We start from the raw sequence: 21,612 nt of genomic DNA on the forward strand, positions 1-21,612 counted from the left end.
GGTGAAGTGAAATGAAATAAATAACTAAAAATAATAATAATAAAAAAAAACATAACGGAAAAGTGCTTAGTGCTTTGCTATGAAGCCCCTAAAAAAGATCTGGTGCAACCAATTACCTTCAGAAGTCACATAATTAGTTAAATAAAGTCCACCTGTGTGCAATCTAAGTGTCACATGATCTGTCACATGATCTCAGTATATATACACCTGTACACCTGTTCTGAAAGGCCCCAGAGTCTGCAACACCACTAAGCAAGGGGCACCACCAAGCAAGCGGCACCATGAAGACCAACGAGCTCTCCAAACAGGTCAGGGACAAAGTTGTGGAGAAGTACAGATCAGGGTTGGGTTATAAAAAAATATCAGAAACTTTGAACATCGGGGCTGCAGACCGTCGCGTCGCTGAAGACTCGGGGCTGCGGACCGTCGCTGAAGACTCGGGGCTGCGGACCGTCGCTGAAGACTCGGGGCTGAGGACCGTCGCTGGAGACTCCGGGCTGAGGACCGTCGCTGGAGACTCCGGGCTGCGGATCGTCGCTGGAGGCGAGTCGGGGAGAGTCGCTGGAGGCGCCGGACTGGGGAGCGTCGCTGGAGGCTCCGGACTGGGGAGCGTCGCTGGAGGCTCCGGACTGGAGAGCGTTGCTGGAGGCTCCGGACTGGAGAGCGTCGCTGGAGGCTCCGGACTGGAGAGCGTCTCTGTAGGTTCCGGACTGGGGACCGTCGCTGCTGGCTCCGTGCCATGGATCATCACTACAGGTTCCGCGCCATGGATCATCACTGGAAGCTTTGTGCCATGGATCATCACTGGAGGCTCCGTGCCATGGATCATCCCTACAGGCTCCGGGCCATGGATCATCACTGGAGGCTTCGTGCCATGGATCATCCCTACAGGCTCCGGGCCATGGATCGCCACTGGAGGCTTCGTGCCATGAATTATCACTACAGGCTCCGGGCCATGGATCATCACTGGAGGCTTCGTGCCATGGATTACCACTGGAGGCTTCGGACCATTGATCATCACTGGAGGCTTCCTACGTGAAGCTGGAACCGGTCTCACCGGACTGGGGAGACGCACAGGAGACTGGGTGCACAGAGCAGGCACAGGGCACACTGGGCCGTCGAGGCGCACCGGAGGTCTGGAGCGCAGGGCTGGCACACCCCATCCTGGCTGGATGGTCACTGTAGCCCAGCAAGGGCGGGGCGCTGATACAGGACGACCTGTGCTGCGCTGGTGAACGGGGGTACCATGCGTAGAGCAGGCGCAGGATAACCTGGGCCGTAGAAACGCACTGGAGACTAGATACGCTGAGCTGGCGCACTTCTTCCCAGCTGACGGCCAACTCTAGCACGGCAACGGTGAGGAGCTTGCACCGAGCGCACTGGGCTGTGAGTGCGCACTGGCGACAAAGTGCGCGTCACCGCATAACACGGTGCTCGCTCGGTCATTCGCTCCCCACGGTAAGCACGGGGAGTTGGCTCAGGTCTCAACCCCGACTTCGCCAATCTCCCCGTGTGCCCCCCCCCCAAAATGTTTTGGCCGCTGCCTCTCGGGCTTCCGTGGTTTCCTTGCCTGTTCCTCCTGGTATCACCGTTCCGCTTTCGCCACCTCTATCTCCTCCTGCGGGCGGCGATAATCCCCAGGCCTTGTCCAGGGTCCTGCCCCATCCAGGATTTCCTCCCAGGTCCAGTCCATCGGCCCACACTGCTTGGTCCTTTGGTGGTGGGATCTTCTGTCACGATCGTCAAAAGGAGTGGACCAAAGCGCAGCGGGGTAAGTGTTCATCGTATTATTTATTTTACCTCAGAACACTACAAACAAAAATAATAAACAATCATAATGACCGTCACGTCTTGTAGGCTTAACAAGCAGTACAAAAATAAGATCCCACAACTACAGGTGGGGAAAGGCTGCCTAAGTATGATTCCTAATCAGAGACAACAATAAACAGCTGCCTCTGATTAGGAACCATACTCGGCTCAAAACAAAGAAATAGACAGCATAGAATGCCCACCCCACACCCTGACCTAACCACATAGAGAAATAACCCGTCTCTCTCAGGTCAGGGCATGACAATATCGTCAAATATCATCATCAATGGTAAGAATCAAATAATGTATTTAAAATGATAATGGCTTATTTCATTTTGTTTCATGTGCACTATGGCAGCTAAAAGCGGAATTGCAGTAACACATACAAGAAACACATTTAAATTAATAAAATGATATACAACAAATTGAAAAACATCTAAATGTCTTGGAGTTACAGTGCATTCAGAAAGTAATCAGACCCCTTGACTTTTTCCACATTTTGTTACGCTACAACCTTATACTAAATGGATAAAATAAAAATCTCATCAATCTACACACAATACCCCATAATGACAAAGCGAAAACAGGTTTTTAGAAATGTATTAAAAATAAAATAATTACATAAGTATTCAGACCCTTTGATATGAGACTCGCAATTGAGCTCAGATGCATCCTGTTTCCATTGATCATCATTGAGATGTTTCTACAACTTGATTGGAGTCCACCTGTTGTAAATTCAATTGATTGGACATGATTTTGAAAGGTGCACACCTGTCTATATAAGGTCCCACAGTTGACAGTGCATGTCAGAGCAAAAACCAAGCCATGTCCGTGGAGCTCCGAGACAGGAATTGTCCGTGGAGCTCCGAGACAGGATTGTGTCGATGCACAGATCTGGGGAAAGGTACCAAAACATTTCTGCAGCATTGAAGGTCCCCAAGAAAACAATGGCCTCCATCATTCTTAACCTTTTGGGGCTAGGGGGCAGTATTTTCACGCTGGATAAAAAAACGTACCCGATTTAATCTGGTTACTAATCCTACCCAGTAACTAGAATATGCATATACTTATTATATATGGATAGAAAACACCCTAAAGTTTCTAAAACTGTTTGAATGGTGTCTGTGAGTATAACAGAACTCATTTGGCAGGCAAAACCCTGAGACATTTTCTGACAGGAAGTGGGTACCTGATGTGTTGAATTATCTTTAAGCCAATGCCATTGAAAGACACAGGGGCTGATTACTGTTTTGGCACTTCCTATTGCTTCCACTAGATGTCACCAGCCTTTACAAAGTGTTTTGAATCTTCTACTATGAGATCTGACCGAACAAGAGCCTTGGAACGGTGATGGCCGATTAGACTCTGGCGCGCGAGGTCATGTTGGGTACCCTCGTTCCAAAACGTTTTAAAAGAGAATGCATTCGTCCACCTTGAATATTATTCATGTTCTGGTTAAAAAAGGCACTAATGATTTATGCTATACAACGTTTGACATGTTTGAACGAACGTAAATATATTTTTTCCCCTCGTTCATGAAGTGAAGTCCGGCGGGCTTAGATCATGTGCTAACAACACGGAGCTTTTTGGACATAAATGATGAGCTTTTTTGAACAAAACTACATTCGTTATGGACCTGGGATTCCTGGAAGTGACATCTGATGAAGAGAATCAAAGGTAATGGATTATTTACATAGTATTTTCGATTTTAGATCTCTCCAATATGGCCGTTTGTCTGTATCGCAAAGCGTATTTTTCTGGGCGCAGTGCTCAGATTATTGCAAAGTGTGATTTCCCAGTAAGGTTATTTTTAAATCTGGCAAGTCGATTGCGTTCAAGAGATGTAAATCTATAATTCTTTAAATGACAATATAATATTTTACCAATGTTTTCTAATTTTAATTATTTAATTTGTGGTGCTGACTTGACTGCCGGTTATTGAAGGGAAACGATTTCCTGAACATCAACGCCATAGTAAAACGCTGTTTTTGGATATAAATATGAACTTGATAGAACTAAAAATGCATGCATTGTCTAACATAATGTCCTAGGAGTGTCATCTGATGGAGATTGTAAAAGGTTAGTGCATCATTTTAGCTGGTTTTATGGTTTTGGTGACGCCTGTCTTTGAATTGACAAAACATTACACACAGCTATTGTCAATGTACTCTCCTAACATAATCTAACTTTATGCTTTCGCCGTAAAACCTTTTTGAAATCGGACAACGTGGTTAGATTAAGGAGATGTTTATCTTTCAAAGGGTGTAAGATAGTTGTATGTTTGAAAAATTTGAATTTTGACATTTATTTGGTTTCAAATTTGCCGCTCTTGAAATGCACCTGCTGTTGATAGGGTGCACCACGGGTGGCACGCTAGCATCCCACATAGCCCCAAGAGGTTAAATGGAAGAAGTTTGGAACTACCAAGACTCTTCCTAAAATTGTCTGCCCGGCCAAACTGAGCAATCGGGGGAGAAGGGCTTGGTCAGGGAGGTAACCAAGAACCCTATGACAGAGCTCCAGAAGTCCTCTGTGGAGATGGGAGAACCTTCCAGAAGGACAACTATCTCTGCAGCACTCCAACAATCGGGCCTTTATGGTAGAGTGGCTAGACGGAAGCCACTCCTCAATAAAAAGGCTCATGACAGCCTGCTTGGAGTTTGCAAAAAGGCACCTAAAGGACTCTCAGACCATAAGAAACAAGATTCTCTGTTCTGATGAAACCAAGATTAAATTCTTTGGCCTGAATGCCAAGCGTCACGTCTGGAGGAAACCTGGCACTATCCCTACGGTGAAGCATGGTGGTGGCAGCATCATGCTCTGGGGATGTTTTTCAGCAACAGGGACTGAGAGACTAGTCAGGATCGAGGGAAAGATGTATGGAGCAAAGTACAGAGAAATCCTTGATGAAAATTTTGTCAGCTCGTAACTGTCATGCAAATAACTGCTAGTCTCTCGGTAATTGACCGTTAGTTAACATAAACATGTTTTGCATCTCTGGGCTTTCACGCATAGCCAACAAGACATTAATGCGGACCTTTGGAACATCTACATTTTAAAAAGTCTAATAAATCAATTTAATATAACCAACACCATCATAATAAATCCATGATTTATTTCAGGCAGCTTTAAAGAAACATTATATGAAGAAAATGTAAACTATTTCAGAAGAATAGAATAGAAAAATTAGTTTGTGTTGAATTGCTGACTAACGGCGAATAAACTATAAACTATCAAAATAAAGAGAGACGCACACTCCATATATAAACTCCCAGTAATTTATTGGGTATTTACCAATGCTTTGGCATCACTGTGCCTTCTTCACAGTGATGCCGAAATGTTGGTAAATACCCAATAAATTACTGTGAGTTTAAATTATTTTACGGTAACAACAATACAATTGAACATAGCTGAATAAAATAGAAAGGATATTTTTCCCAAACGATTTCCAGAGGGAGTGCACACATGCGGCTATTGTTTTGAGCGGTTAATTTAGAATTATTTATGCAACTTTAGTTGTGATACAAACCTTAGGCTATATGTTTTGATTTGTAATACATTCTAAGGCTGCATGATGTGACTAATGATGATCTGAAAAAAGTTGCATGAAAAGCATGCGCTCTGCTCTGTTTCTTGATCATGCTGCACATACTTCATCAGTATCTCATTCACAATTTGACAAGCACTTGATAATATTCTCATCCATCAGACTATTCTAAATTACATATAGCCTACTAATATATGTGTGGAATAATTTTTAATTTAGAATGTCCTACAAAAAAAACCGTCATCCCTAGCCTGGTCTCGAATAGTGAATGGAGGAAGCGCTTCCCGAGGTTACATTTTTAATGTGACAGGTATGATACACCGGTTGTAAAGCTTCATAATGTGCTTCATTTTAAGAATTGAGGGATAAAAATAGCAGCACGAGAAAGCTGGGATCCTCTTTTAAATAGTGGTCAGTCAAATGTCTGTTTTCACACGCGATTGCGCAATGACTGGGCTTATAAGAACTAGGCTCTGTACGCTATGAGCTCTCCAACCAGGTTCCAGGGGTCCTACAGTAGGACTACAGGCTACACTTAGAGTTATTTGGCCACTTTAGTTGTGATACAAACCTTATCAAAACATATATGCCTATGGCCTAGGCTAAGTGCGACTATGATTTGAAAAACTGGCAAAAAATGCATGCTCTGTTTCTTGCCTTAGCCTGCACACGCTGGGCATCACTCACAAGTTCTCAAATTAATCTTGCCTTTACATATACTAAATAATATATGTGTGAAATTTGTTTTGGTTTAGAATGGGCCATTATCATGCACCCTTCGGAACAGGGGAAAAAAAAGTAATCTGTATGCACTTGAGTAGCATATGGAGGATGCTTCTCCTGCGGTTAATTTTCATGCTAGCCAGGTAGTTTACTCCAGTTGTACAGCAGAGCAATGTGCTTAATATTAAGAAAGTTTAAAAATAAATATAGTAGGCCAGGCCTAGCCTATAGAAAGCTTATGGGATCCTCTTTTTTATAGAGGCCATCAGAACACTGTTTTCTCACGCAATTGCAAAGCATAGCCTATATAAATGTTGCGCAACATGGGCTTATAGGAACACTTATTTCATTCCATGTATCAAACGACTATAAGGAGCTGGCTCTCACTTGCTCCTACCTATCTTTCCGATTTGGTCCTGCCGTACATACCTACACGTACGCTACGGTCACAAGACGCAGGCCTCCTAATTGTCCCTAGAATTTCTAAGCAAACGGCTGGAGGTAGGGCTTTCTCCTATAGAGCTCCATTTTTATGGAATGGTCTGCCTACCAATGTGAGAGACGCAGACTCAGTCTCAACCTTTAAGTCTTTACTGAAGACTTATCTCTTCAGTAGGTCCCATGATTAAGTATAGTCTGGCCCAGGAGTGTGAAGGTGAACGGAAAGGCTGGAGCAACGAACCGCCCTTGCTGTCTCTGCCTTGCCGGTTCCCCTCTTTCCACTGGGATTCTCTGCCTCTAACCCTTTTACAGGGGCTGAGTCACTGGCCTACTGGTGTTCTTCCATGCCGTCCATGGGAGGGGTGCGTCACTTGAGTGGGTTGAGTCACTGACGTGGTCTTCCTGTCTGGGTTGGCGCCCCCCTTGGGTTGTGCCATGGCGGAGATCGTTGTGGGCTATACTCGGCCTTGTCTTAGGATGGTAAGTTGGTGGTTGGAGACATCCCTCTAGTGGTGTGGGGGCTGTGCTTTGGCAAAGTGGGTGGGGTTATATCCTGCCTGTTTGGCCCTGTCCGGGGTATCATCGGATGGGGCCACAGTGTCTTCTGATCCCTCCTGTCTCAGCCTCCAGTATTTATGCTGCAGTAGTTTATGTGTCGGGGGCTAGGGTCAATCTGTTACATCTGGAGTATTTCTCTTGTCTTATCCGGTGTCCTGTGTGTATTTAAATATGCTCTCTCTAATTCTCTCTTTCTCTCTTTCTGTCTTTCTCTCGGAGGACCTGAGCCCTAGGACCATGCCTCAGGACTACCTGGTATGATGACTCCTTGCTGTCCCCAGTCCACCTGGCCGTGCTGCTGCTCCAGTTTCAACTGTTCTGCCTGCGGCTATGGAACCCTGACCTGTTCACCGGACGTGCTTGTTGCACCCTCGACAACTACTATGATTATTATTATTTGACCATGCTGGTCATTTATGAACATTTTAACATTTTAACATCTTGACCATGTTCTGTTATAATATCCACCCTGCACAGCCAGAAGAGGACTGGCCACCCCTCATAGCCTGGTTCCTCTCTAGGTTTCTTCCTAGGTTTTTGGCCTTTCTAGGGAGTTTTTCCTAGGGAGTTTTTCCTAGCCACCGTGCTTCTTTCACATGCTTTGCTTGCTGTTTGGGGTTTTAGGCTGGGTTTCTGTACAGCACTTAGAGAATATCAGCTGATGTACGAAGGGCTATATAAAAATAAATTTGATTTGAACAGGTGATTCTATTCCGCTCAAACTCTGAATGCCAGGGCTCTAATTAAGTGTTTGAATTGAGTTTCAATTGCATTTGCATTTATGTCAGTGATTAGGGGGACAATAAAGCGCTGAGTACCAGGCAGTCAGCAAGTTTGGTAGGCTACTAATGACTATCAGCTGCATCAGAGCACAGTTTTGGAGAAGCCTAGTTACCGTGGCAGTAATAAGGTCATGGTGGAGTTTTACAAGAGAATGAGGTGGGAGTTTTAGGAGCAGTGTGTGAGCTCTGGCGAACAGGGACTCTTTTCTGATGAAGAGATGGAGAAACTGGAAGCAATTCCGGGGGTGTTTGAATTGGCTGCAAAGATGGGCTTCCAGTGAATATCTGATGTACTGTATATTGTAGAAGTAGTAGTACGATAAGAATAGACAAACTAATATCCAGGCTAGCAAAATTGGTAGGTATAATACGTTTGATAAGTGTATGTAATTGTCTATTTTATATCACAAAAAATAAATAATATTTGAAGGAAAGGACATTTTAATCTGCCTTTTTTTGAGTGAGATTTGAGTGTGTTGTTGAGTTCTGAGAATATGAAATATACTTATGTCACTATGGGAGAGAGGGTAATGTATAACATTTACATTATGTCAGGATATGTTGTTGTTAGCCATCAGGGATCCTATGTAAGGGAACCTCTGGGAGGAGAAGAGACACAGTCTGGTACAAGGCACCATGACAGCCGTGAGTTGGGGAGCAGTGAGCACTTTGGGGTAGAGGTCAGGTCAGATGAAGTGAGGAAGAACAGATATCACTAAGGTTCTGTCTAGCAACAGAGATGCATTGGCTGTTCAGATGTGTAGGAGGAGCCTCAGGAGGAAGGGTTAAATATCAGTGCTTGTGTGAAATGTCATTGTCTAATGCAGCTGTATTGATCCTCTGGGAAGAATTCAACTTGTTTAGCTTTCATAGTGTCCGATGAGTTTTTTACTCTGAGAATTAGAACCTAACAGTACTCTGAGAATTAGAACCTAACATAACTAAAATACTTTCAAATACACAGAAAATAATAAATATACTTAAATACTGTATGCATGTATTTGAACCCAGGTCTGGTGTGCAAGTCTGGTGTGCAAGTTTGGTGTCAGTTTAGTTCGAATATACAGTAAGCTGTTGAAGACTACACAATGTGTGTGTGTGTGTATATGTGTGCGTGCATGTGTGTCTGTGTGTGTGTGTGTGTTGTACCAGTAGAGGGGTCCTCCAGTCTGAGGTAGTCCCCTCGGGGCAGGTGTAGCAGCTGGTAGATGACCTGTCCATTAGGGCCTTTGTCTGGGTCCACGGCTGACACAGACAGCAGAGTGGTGCCTGGCTGAGCCCCTTCCAGAATCTTCTCTGAGAAGTTGGCCACTCCAAAGGGTCTGAACCGCGGGGCGTTGTCATTCACATCCAGCACGTTCACTGTCAGTCTCGCTGTCAATGGTTGAGAGGCAATTGAGAGGGTTAGTATTGGGAAGAGGCAGAGAAGAGATTACAGTCGATGTCCGAACCACCGTATAAATCTAATTAGCATAATAATAATAAAAAAACATAAAAATCAGTCTATTTAAGCTAGAGATTTGATTTTTTTTTGCATGGGCTGCATCTCAAGTGGCAGAGCTACAGCGGCTTTTCCCAGACCAGGAGACATCCCAAAAATTGGGCTTGTCACAGAAACGTCTGTGGCGTCCGAACGGTTTGACAAACATACTAATATGAACCCTCTATGGAAAGATGACTCTCACAATGGTGTTCTCCGTTTTGCTCTATGACTGAAGTCGGTAACACCGATGTGCCAACTTCTGTCAGTAACGTCCGAATAGTTTGGCCTACAAACTAACATGAAAGGTGAGACTCTCACGAACCCGTACAGTACAAGTCGGTTGTTTTGTCTACGATTCTAACAAGCCTCACAAGACTCATCTGAAGGTAACCCGGTACCAGTTTAACCTGTAAGGGCTAGGGGGCAGTATTTACACCGCCGGATAAAAAACGTACCCGATTTAAATATGCATATACTTATTACATATGGATAGAAAACACCCTAAAGTTTCTAAAACTGTTTGAATGGTGTCTGTGAGTATAACAGAACTCATTTGGCAGGCAAAAACCTGACAAGGTTTCAGGCAGGAAGTGGCCTGTCTGACAAGGTGTCGTTCTTCTTGTCTCTGTTTATTGAAGAGTGAGGATCTTAGCTGTCCCGTGACACTTCCTACGGCTGCCATAGGGTCTCAGAAGGCGGTAAAAAGCTGAATCGTGGCTTTGCAGGCTCTGGCTGAAAAAAAGTAGCGCGTTTGGGTAGTGGCTGGTTACAGTACTGTGAGACTCAGGCTCGTGCCCGCGTCGACCGAAAGCTTTGTTTACTTTCCTCTGTTTAGCTAAAATGAGATTCCCGGTCGGAATATTATCGCTTTTTTATGAGAAAAATGGCATAAAAATTGATTTTAAACAGCGGTTGACATGCTTCGAAGTACGGTAATGGAATATTTAGATTTTTTTTGTCACGAATTGCGCCATGCGCACGACCCTGATTTACCATTTCAGATAGTGTCTGGGACGCACGAACAAAACGACGCTATTCGGATATAACGATGGATTATTTTGGACCAAACCAACATTTGTTATTGAAGTAGCAGTCCTGGGAGTGCATTCTGACAAAGACAACAAAAGGTAATCAAACTTTTATAATAGTAAACCTGATATTGGTGAGTGCTAAACTTGCCGGGTGTCTAAATAGCTAGCCCGTGATGCCTGGGCTATGTACTTAGAATATTGCAAAATGTGCTTTCACCAAAAGCTATTTTAAAATCGGACATATCGAGTGCATAGAGGAGTTCTGTATCTATAATTCTTAAAATAATTGTTATGCTTTTTGTGAACGTTTATCGTGAGTAATTTAGTAAATTCTTAGTGAATTCGCCGGAAGTTTGCGGGGGTATGCTAGTTCTGAACGTCACATGCTAATGTAAAAAGCTGGTTTTTGATATAAATATGAACTTGATTGAACAAAACATGCATGTATTGTATAACATAATGTCCTAGGGTTGTCATCTGATGAAGATCATCAAAGGTTAGTGCTGCATTTAGCTGTCTTCTGGGTTTTTGTGACATTATATGCTAGCTTGAAAAATGGGTGTCTGATTATTTCTGGCTTGGTACTCTGCTGACATATTCTAATGTTTTGCTTTCGTTGTAAAGCCTTTTTGAAATCGGACAGTGTGGTTAGATAAAGGAGAGTCTTATCTTTAAAATGCTGTGAAATAGTCATATGTTTGAAAAATTTTAGTTTTTGTATTTTTGAGGAATTTGTAATTTGCGCCACGCCCATCATTGGATATTGGAGCAGGTGTTCCGCTAGCGGAACGTCTAGATGTAAGAGGTTAACTTATGTGTATGAAGTGTGTGTAATGTTAGTGATGTTTTCTCGGAATGCCATTTTGCATTGCTAGTTGTAGCCTAATGTTAGCTAGTTAGCTAGCTATCATTGAACCTATTGGTTAACTTTAGTTAACCAACTATGACAATCGGTTTGTATTGCTAGTTAAAGCTTGCTGTTATCTAGCCAGCTGACGTTATATGGATGGCTAGCTACAGTAGCTAACACTACCTGTATGAACTGTGTGCAGTGATGTTATCTCTGCATGCCATTTAACATCTATTGTACAATAATGCTAAAATATTTGTATCTGGAATTTGTCTTTCAGCATCAATCAGTAGAACACACCTGACTCTAATCCATCAGTCATACAGTCATCAAAAAGAAAGCTGGCCCAAGCAAGCAAAGGCAGCAGCACAGTCATCAACTACATGCACCATTTCTTCACCAACTACGGAGTTGGGAAAACATGTGTGGACCTGAATTGTGATAACTGCAGTGGCCAAAACAAGAACAAGTTTGTGCTCTGGTATTGTGCCTGGACCTTCACTTCCTGATCACAGGCCACACCAAGTTTGCCCCTGACTAGTGCTTCGGCCTCATCAAGCAGCACTTCAGAAAGACCAGAGTGAACACTTTGTCTGAGATTGCTGGTGTTGTGAAAGACAGCACTGTGACAGGGGTAAACATCCCACAGCTGGTTTGACTGAAAGATGATACGGTGCTGGTGGAAAACTATGGCTTGGCAACAACACCTGACTTCGTAATTCAGGCTGCTGCCACAGATCAAACAGTACCAGCACTTCAGGTAAAACATAATTTTCATTGAATGAGGTTATTCTTATCTAAACTTAGGAGGTGAATTGATGTTGTGGAGGGTTGTAATGTCTTTCGATTTTTTTGTTGTTATTCCGTTTTACAGCTTCGATGCTCTGGAGCCTGGTGTTGTCGCCAAGAAGCGTTCGGACTGTCTGGACCAGGTTTCAGCTGCTGCGCAATGCTGTCATCCTTCCTCCCATAGATGGTCAGCCTGTAAAAGCACCACCTGGACTGGACACAGCTAGACAAACTATATTTTTGACAAGATCAGGGAGTTTTGCAACAAAGAGGCTATGGACATCACAAAGTCAAGGGCAGGACAGAAACAGGCTCCCCCCGAATATAGATTCCCTTGTTCATGCGTGGTTTGGACGGACCAGTCATCAGCACTATCTGCAGTGGCTCTATTCACGTGACTCTCTCCTAACACACACGCCACATGTTGTTGCTAATATTTTTTTTTATCCTGCTGCTCAGACACTTTTACCCCTGATTGTATGCATATAACTACCTTGTCTATCACGAATATCATTATTGATATTGTTCTTTTACATATTGTATATTTTATTTATATTGACACTATCTATTTCTGATATTGCTACTATGCAAGTAACCATTTGGCTGTACTGTTTACACCTTCTGTAGAGATCATGCACTTAGCAAGACTTAGCAAAATATTGATATATAAAATGAATATTGATATGTGTGGCAGTAACATGATTTTGTGACATACCACAACAATATCATGTAACCGTATCAAGTGTCCACCACATACATATATGGCGCATGCATCTGTTTATGTACTGTACAGTGCCTTGTAAAAGTATTCATCCCCCTTGGTGTTTTTCCTATTTTGTTGCATTACAACCTGTAATTTAAATTGATTTTAATTTGGACATACACAAAATAGTCCAAGTTTGGAGAAGTACAGATCAGGGTTGAGGTATACATTTTTTTCCAAAACTTTGAACATCCCACAGAGCACCATTAAATCCATTATTAAAAAAATGAAAGAATATGGCACCACAACAAACATGCCATGACAGGGCCGCCCAACAAAACTCACAGACCAGGCAAGGAGGGCATTAATCAGAGAGGCAACACAAAGACTAAAGATAACCCTGAAGGAGCTGAAAAGCTCCACAGCTGAGATTGGAGTATCTATCCACAGGACAATTTTAAGCCGCACACTGCACAGAGCTGGCCTTTACGGAAGAGTGGCCAGAAAAAAACCATGCTTAAAGAAAAAATAAGCAAGCACATTTGGTTGTTTGCCAAAAGGCATGTGGGATACTCCCCAAACATATGGAAGAAGGTATTCTGGTCAGATGAGACTAAAATGTAGCTTTTTGGCCATAAAGGAAAACTCTATGTCTGGCACAAACCCAACACCTCTCATTACCCCGAGAACACCATCCCCACGGTGAAGCATGGTGGTGGCAGCATCATGCTGTGAGGGTGTTTTTCATCGGCAGGGACTGGGAAACTGGTCAGAATTGCAGGAATGATGGATGGAGCTAAATACAGGTAAATTCTTGTGGGAATGACTCAATCCAACTGAAAATCTGTGGTATGACTTAGTGAGTGCTGTACACCAGCAGAACCCATCCAACTTACATTTACATTTTAGTCATTTAGCTGACGCTCTTATCCAGAGCGACTTACAGTAGTGAATACATACATTTCATGCATTTTTTTTGTACTGGCCCCCCGTGGGAATCAAACCCACAACCCTGGTGTTGCACACACCATGCTGGCATTGCAAACACCATGCTCTACCAACTGAGCCACAGGGAAGAACTTGAAGGAGCTGGAAGAGTTTTGCCTTGAAGAATGGGGAAAAAATCCCAGTGGCGCTGAAATGATTTATACTTTTACTCAAGTATGACAATTTTGTACTTTTTCCACCACTGGATGGGGCTGGGGGGGTTATAGGATTTATTTCCCATGACTCATCAATTTAGACAAGTGTGTCTGGGTAAGTGTCATCTAATATTCATAACATATTTTTAGCTGGACACTTTCTGTTTACCTGGAATTGTTCCTTATTGTAGGCTACTACAACTTTTAGTCTTAATCTTTACTACACTACTCACTGTTTAGCACATGACCTCAAATGTGAATCCTTAAAGAGATGGGCGGGGCTGGCTTAACCTGTTAGGGCTAGGGGGCAGTATTGACACGGCTGGATAAAAAACGTACCCGATTTAATCTGGTTACTACTCCTGCCCAGTAACTAGAATATGCATATAATTATTGGCGTTGGATAGAAAACACTGGTGGTGTCTGTGAGTATAACAGAACTCAAATGGCAGGTCAAAACCTGAGAAGATTCTGTACAGGAAGTACCCTGTCTGACCATTTCTTGGCCTTCTTTGCCATCTCTATCCATTACAAAGGATCTCTGCTGTTACGTGACACTTCCTACGGCTCCAATGGGCTCTCAGAAGGCGGCAAAAAGCTGAATCGTGGCTTTGCAGGCTCTGGCTGAAAAAAAGTAGCGCGTTTGGGTAGTGGCTGCTTACAGTACTGTGAGACTCAGGCGCGTGCCCGCGTCGACCGAATGCTTTGTTTTCTTTCCTCTGTTTACCTAAACGGAGATTCCCGGTCGGAATATTATCGCTTTTTTACGAGAAAAATGGCATAAAAATGGATTTTAAACAGCGGTTGACATGCTTCGAAGTACGGTAATGGAATATTTAGAATTTTTTTGTCACGAATTGCGCCATGCTCGTGACCCTAATTTACCATTTCGGATAGTGTCTGGAACGCACGAACAAAACGCCGCTATTTGGATATAACGATGGATTATTTTGGACCAAACCAACATTTGTTATTGAAGTAGCAGTCCTGGGAGTGCATTCTGATGAAGACAACAAAGGTAATCAAACTTTTGTAATAGTAAATCTGACTTTGGTCAGGGCTAAACTTGGTGGGTGTCTAAATGGCTAGCCGTGATGGCTGGGCTATCTACTGAGAATATTGCAAAATGTGCTTTCACCGAAAAGCTATTTTAAAATCGGACACCTCGATTGCACAAAGGAGTTCTGTATCTATAATTCTTAAAATAATTGTTATGTTTTTTGTGAACGTTTATCGTGAGTAATTTAGTAAATTGTTAGTAAATTCCCCGGAAGTTTGTGGGGGGTATGCTAGTTCTGAACGTCACATGCTAATGTAAAAAGCTGTTTTTTGATATAAATATGAACTTGATTGAACAAAACATGCATGTATTGTATAACATAATGTCCTAGGTGTGTCATCTGATGAAGATTATCAAAGGTTAGTGCTGCATTTAGCTGTCTTCTGGGTTTTTGTGACATTATATGCTAGCTTGAAAAATGGGTGTCTGATTATTTCTGGCTGGGTACTCTGCTGACATAATCTAATGTTTTGCTTTCGTTGTAAAGCCTTTTTGAAATCGGACAGTGTGGTTAGATTAATACATCTAGACGTTCCGCTAGCGGAACACCTGCTCCAATATCCAATGATAGGCGTGGTGCGAATTACAAATTCCTCAAAAATACAAAAACTTAAATTTTTCAAACATATGACTATTTCACAGCATTTTAAAGACAAGACTCTCCTTTATCTAACCACACTGTCCGAGAGGTTAAGAGGGTGTGAACAATGCTGAAAGGGTGTAGACAAAGGAGAGCTCTCCAGTAGGTACCAAACATTCAAAGGCCCTTTTCTCAAAGTGAGTATAAAAGTTCAATCAAATTTCAAAGCAGAATTACTTTCCCATTGTTCCTCAAAAATGCAATGTATTATATACCATTTGTTAGCTTTGAGTCTCTACTATTATCCGATGTAAAAAAAACACTTTCAGATTTTGCTACATAAGACCGATTTGAGCTGGTCAGTCACATATATTGAAATACTTTAGTACCAAAAAAGGGGTTAAATATGGGAAGAAGAAAAAAACATTCCTGGGCATTCTTATATCTCTCAGATATAGGGCAGACACTTAAAAACACACTTCCTTTTGATAGATTTTTTGACTATCTGTTTTGCCAAGTATGTTTCTACGGGCTAATAGCATTAAGGCCACATTCAATGTTTCATCCATTTGTTTTTTACTTTGTACCTACAGGGGTCCTAAATTTCAAAATATAATAGCTAAATGATTCTTGGTATGACTATGGCTGAGGCGGTCCCAAAATGTTGTCAGCCGGTGATTGTCAAGCAAATAACTGTCGGTCTCACGGTAATTGACTGTTAATTGACCTAAACATATAGCCTACAAGCCACTGATGCAGACCTTTGGAACATATTAACTCAGCAAAAAAATAAACGTCCCTTTTTCAGAACCCGTCTTTCAAAGATAATTCGTAAAAATCCAAATAACATCACAGATCTTAATTGTAAAGGGTTTAAACACTGTTTCCCATTGTCATGACGTTGGCCTGTTGGGGAAGGTTTATGACCCCCATAAATACCCCTTTTCTCTCTCTCTACTTTATAGAGTTGATTCTTGTAAAGCCTTTGTAACATAGAGAGTCTTGTAACATCAAAAGTTGGAAAACGGAACCATATTTCGGTAATCCAACCAGTTGAAAATATGCATTGGTACTTAATATGATCTTAGATCAGTTGTTGTCTGAGACATACATTACTACTAGTGACAGGATGACATAAACTGTATCTTGGAAAGTCTGCACATTCTAGTTATCAGAATCACATGGAATTGTTGTGCAATTTAAATGTTTAAATATGAAACTATTTGTGAAAAGATGAAATGTAATTTTAGCTTCTAAAAGAGAGAATTGGTTGTCATAGAGTAAACTCTGCTCACTCAGAGTGAGTGAACAGACATTGGTTGTAAACTATGAAACACGCCCTTCTCTTCACCACTATATAAACCCGTTGACGAAAATTCAACTTTCTGTTCCGAGGACGTGAGGACGACGGTCCTACATTAATAGGGCTCAGATAATAACAAAATTAGCATTGTGTTCAATATGAAGGTGACGATCGACATGCTGAAAGGATGAATTTCGTCTATACCTGTCACGACCTCCGCCGAAGTCGGTCCCTCTCCTTGTTCGGGCAGTGTTCGGCGGTCGACGTCACCGACCTTCTAGCCATCACTGTTCAATTTTTCATTTTCCATTGGTTTTGTCTTGTCTTCCTTCACACCTGGTTCCAATCCCATCAATTACATGTTGTGTATTTGACCCTCTGTTTCCCCTCATGTCCCTGTCGGAGATTGTTTTATTGTATGCATGTGCAAGTCATGTGTCGGTGTGCGACGGGTTTTGTACCCACTTACATTATTTTTGTATATTTTGGTTTTGGAGTTGTATGAGCACTTATTAAACGACTCCGTTTATACCAAGTTCGTTTTCCTGCGCAACTTGGCAACTTGGTATGAACTTTGAACTCTTATTCACTCCAGAAGTGATACCTACTAGCCGTTGAGTTAGCAGCAGCCGCTGTAAATGTGGGCTAGGAAAGGACGGACGACGTAACCAGTCTAACACACACAACGATACTACAACGTATCCAGTTTACCACCAGAGGCATTCTTCAGAGGACAAGAGATCCTTGCTGGACAACCCGGCCTTCTATCTACGACCAATCTACCGAAGCGCAGCTCAGAGTAAATATTTATTGCATTTTCCTTTTTCAAATGGGCGGTTATTTAGAATACATAAGATACTGTATTTACGATAGCATTGCTGCCTATGGCCCGATAGAGACACAAAATCCTTTTGTTCCTCAGTCTTCCCGCTTTTTCATTCAAAACCCAACCCCCTTTCTTTGTGTAACCAGCTGTCATATCTGTTCCATCCGCTAGGGATGTTTCCCTTTATGACATAATTTGTAATCAATGTATGATCCATTCTGTGTAGATGTAATTCTGTGTGATTATTTAGGTATTTAGTAAATAAATAATTAAACCAAATTTTGTATTGCTGATTCAACTTGATAGCCAGGGTTCATGAAGATAACCAATAATTTACAACTTTCAGATGAGACTGAATAAGGTGACGCTTAAATATTGACTGCTATTGAGGTAAAAGATTACCAGGTCTTTAAGAGCTTATTCGGGAGATAACAGCTCTATAAACATTCTTTCATGGTGCCCCGACTTTCTAGTTAATTACATGTACACGATTAGCTTAATCAGGTAATATTAATAACAGAGAAATGATTTTATAGAATAGCATGTTATATCACTTAATCCGGCATAGCCAAAGACACAATACCATGCTTGTTCAATGAACATTAATGAACATGCAACCGTGGAATGGTCGTTAAGACACTAACAGACGGTAGGCAATTAAGGTCACAGTTATGAAAACTTAGGATACTAAAGAGGCCTAAATACTGACTCTGAAAAACACCAAACAAAAGATGCCCAGGGTCCCTGCTCATCTGCGTAAATGTTCCTTAGGCATGCTGCAAGGAGGCATGAGGACTGCAGATGTGGCCAGGGCAATAAATTGCAATGTCCGTACTGTGAAACACCTAAGACAGCGCTACAGGGAGACAGGACGGACAGCTGATCGTCCTTGCAGTGGCAGACCACCTGTAACAACACCTGCACAGGATCGGTACATCCGAACATCACACCAGCGGGACAGGCACAGGATGATAACAACTGCCTGAGTTACACCAGGAATGTACAATCCCTCATCAGTGCTCAGACTGTCCGCAATAGGCTGAGAGAGGCTGGACTGAGGGCTTGTAGGCCTGTTGTGAGGTCTGGTGAGGACCTGCCTTACCGGCAACAACGTCGCCTATGGGCTCAAACCCACCGCCGCTGGACCTTACAGGACTGACAAAAGGTGCTCTTCACTGACGAGTCGCGGTTTTGTCTCACCAGGGGTGATGGTCGGATTCGCATTTATCGTCGAAAGAATAAGCATTACACCGAGGCCTGTACTCTGGAGTGGGATCGATTTGAAGGTGGAGGGTCCGTCATGGTCTGGGGCGGTGTGTCACAGCATCATCGGACTGAGCTTGTTGTATTTGCAGACAATCTCAATGCTGTGCGTTACAGGGAAGACATCCTACTCCCTCATGTGGTACTCTTCCTGCAGCATGACAATGACACCAGCCATACTGCTCGTTCTGTGCGTGGTGTCCTGCAAGACAGGAATGTCAGTGTTCTGCCATGGCCAGCGAAGAGCCCGGATCTCAATCCCATTGAGCACGTCTGGGACCTGATGGATCGGAGGGTGAGGGCTAAGGCCAGTCCCCCCCAGAAATGTCCGGGAACTTGCAGGTGCCTTGGTGGAAGATTGGGGTAACATCTCACAGCAAGAACTGGCAAATCTGGTGCAGTCCATGAGGAGGAGATGCACTGCAGTACTTAATGCAGCTGGTGGCCACACCAGATACTGACAGTTACTTTTGATGTTGAACCCCCCTTTGTTCAGGGACACATTATTATATTTCTGTTAGTCACATATCTGTGGAACCTGTTCAGTTTATGTCTCAGTTGTTGAATCTTGTTATGTTCATACAAATATTTACACATGTTAAGTTTGCTGAAAATAAACGCAGTTGACAGTGAGAGGACATAACTTTTTTTGCTGAGTTTATATTTTAAAAAGTCTAATAAATCCATGTAATATAGCCAACACTTTCACAATAAATACATGTTTTATTTTAGACAGGTCTAAAGAAACATGATATGAAGAGAATGTAGTCTATTTCAGAAGAACAGAATAGCAAACTCTGAGTTGTCCTTATGTTAGGTCCTGATCTGGCTATGCCAAATGGCTGTGGGTTACACTAGTTCATTTAGCAGAGAAGATTTGCCTACAATTCCGTGGCATTATTTTATAGTATGAATAATACAATCGAACAAAGCTGTATAAAATATCAAGTATATTTTCTCCAAACGATGAGGGAGTTCGCATATGCGGCAATTCTGTGTTGAGTGGATATCAAATAAATAAGTACTCCTATATGCTTAATTTAGTGTTATTAATGTAACTTTAGTTGTTCGACAAACATTGGGCCATATGTTTTATAATACATTGTAAGTCTGCATGAGCTCTGCTTTGTTTTTTTTGCGCAGGCTGTACACACTTTATCAGTCTCTCATTCACAATTTGACAAGCACTTGTTAATGCCTAGAATTTCATGGCGGCATCCACTTTGTGTGGCCTTAATGCACCCTAAAAAAATGTTTTACGCAATGTGGGTGACGCAACAAATCAGAATATTTAGCTTTAAATGTTGATAAACTATTAGGATATTTCTTCCCAATATTAGCACAGCAATGCGCACAAGGAATTAGGCTATAAGCTAAAATGTTCCATTAGCGGGAAAACACCATTAGCAACTATTATAAAGGTGCATTTTTTTGGTGAAATTTATCTTCCCCAAACTTGAAATGCAGAAGCTGTTTATGTATGCCAGTTAGGCTCTACACTCCTTGTAAAGTGGATTAATGAGCTTAATTTTAAGAAGTTATTTGGCCACTTCAGTTGCGATACCAACCTTATCAAAACATATAGGCCTATGGAATAGGCTACATGAGGTGTGCGACTATGATTAAAAAAAAGTCACAAAAAAGTAATTGTTTCTTGCCTTATGCTGGGCTTCATTCACAAGTGATAATATATAATTCACAAGTGATAGGCTAAAATTGTCACCTATCAGACTATTCTTGATTTAATCTTGTCTTTACATATACTAAATAATATGTGTAATTTTTTTTTATTTAGAATGGATCATTATCATTCACATGTCTCGAAACAGGGGCATGTGAAAAAATACGTCATATACAGTTGAAGTCGGAAGTTTACATACACCTTTGCCAAATACATTTAAACTCAGTTTTTCACAATTCCTGACATTTAATCCTAGTAAAAATTCCCTGTCTTAGGCCAGTTAGGATCACCACTTTATTTTAAGAATGTGAAATGTCAGAATAATAGCAGAGAGAATAATTTATTTCATATTTTATTGCTTTCATCACATTCCCAGTGGGTCATACACTCAATTAGTATTTGGTAGCACTGCCTTTAAATTGTTTAACTTGGTCAAACGTTTCGGGTAACCTTCCACAAGCTTTCCACAATAAGTTGGGGGAATTTTGGTCCATTCCTCCTGACAGAGCTGGTGTAACTGAATCAGGTTTGTAGGCCTCCTTGCTCGCACACGCTTTTTAGTTCTGCCCACATATTTTCTATAGGATTGAGGTCAGGGCTTTGTGATGGCAACTCCAATACCTTGACTTTGTTGTCCTTAAGACATTTTGCCACAACTTTGGAAGTATGCTTGGGGTCATTGTCCATTTGGAAGACCCATTTGCCACCAAGCTTTAACTTCCTGACCGATGTCTTGTGGTGTTGCTTCAATATATCCACATCATTTTCCTCCCTCATGCTGTCATCTATTTTGTGAAGTGCACCAGTCCCTCCTGCAGCAAAGCACCCTGACAACATGACACTGCCAATCCCGTGCTTCATGGTTGGGATGGTGTTCTTCAGCTTGCAAGCCTCCCCCTTTTTCCTCCAAACATAACGATGGTCATTATGGCCAAACAGTTCTATTTTTGTTTCATCAGACCAGAGGACCTTTCTCCAAAAAGTAAAAATTTTGTCCCCATGTGCAGTTGCAAACCGTAGTCTGGCTTTTTTATGGTGGTT

General features: G+C 42.2%; 1 protein-coding gene across 1 annotated transcript in view; it reads right to left on the minus strand.

The window, feature by feature from the left end:
• Positions 1 to 21,612, minus strand: part of cdh23 (cadherin-related 23) — an 834,383-nt gene that overhangs the window by 29,657 nt on the left and 783,114 nt on the right. The window contains exon 48 of the mRNA XM_045700638.1: positions 9,010 to 9,234. Coding sequence (XP_045556594.1) covers positions 9,010 to 9,234 — 225 coding nt within the window. The remainder of the gene's footprint in view (positions 1 to 9,009; positions 9,235 to 21,612) is intronic.

The sequence above is a fragment of the Salmo salar genome, chromosome ssa18 (genome assembly GCF_905237065.1).
Source record: "Salmo salar chromosome ssa18, Ssal_v3.1, whole genome shotgun sequence".
NCBI classification, from domain to species: Eukaryota; Metazoa; Chordata; class Actinopteri; order Salmoniformes; family Salmonidae; genus Salmo; species Salmo salar.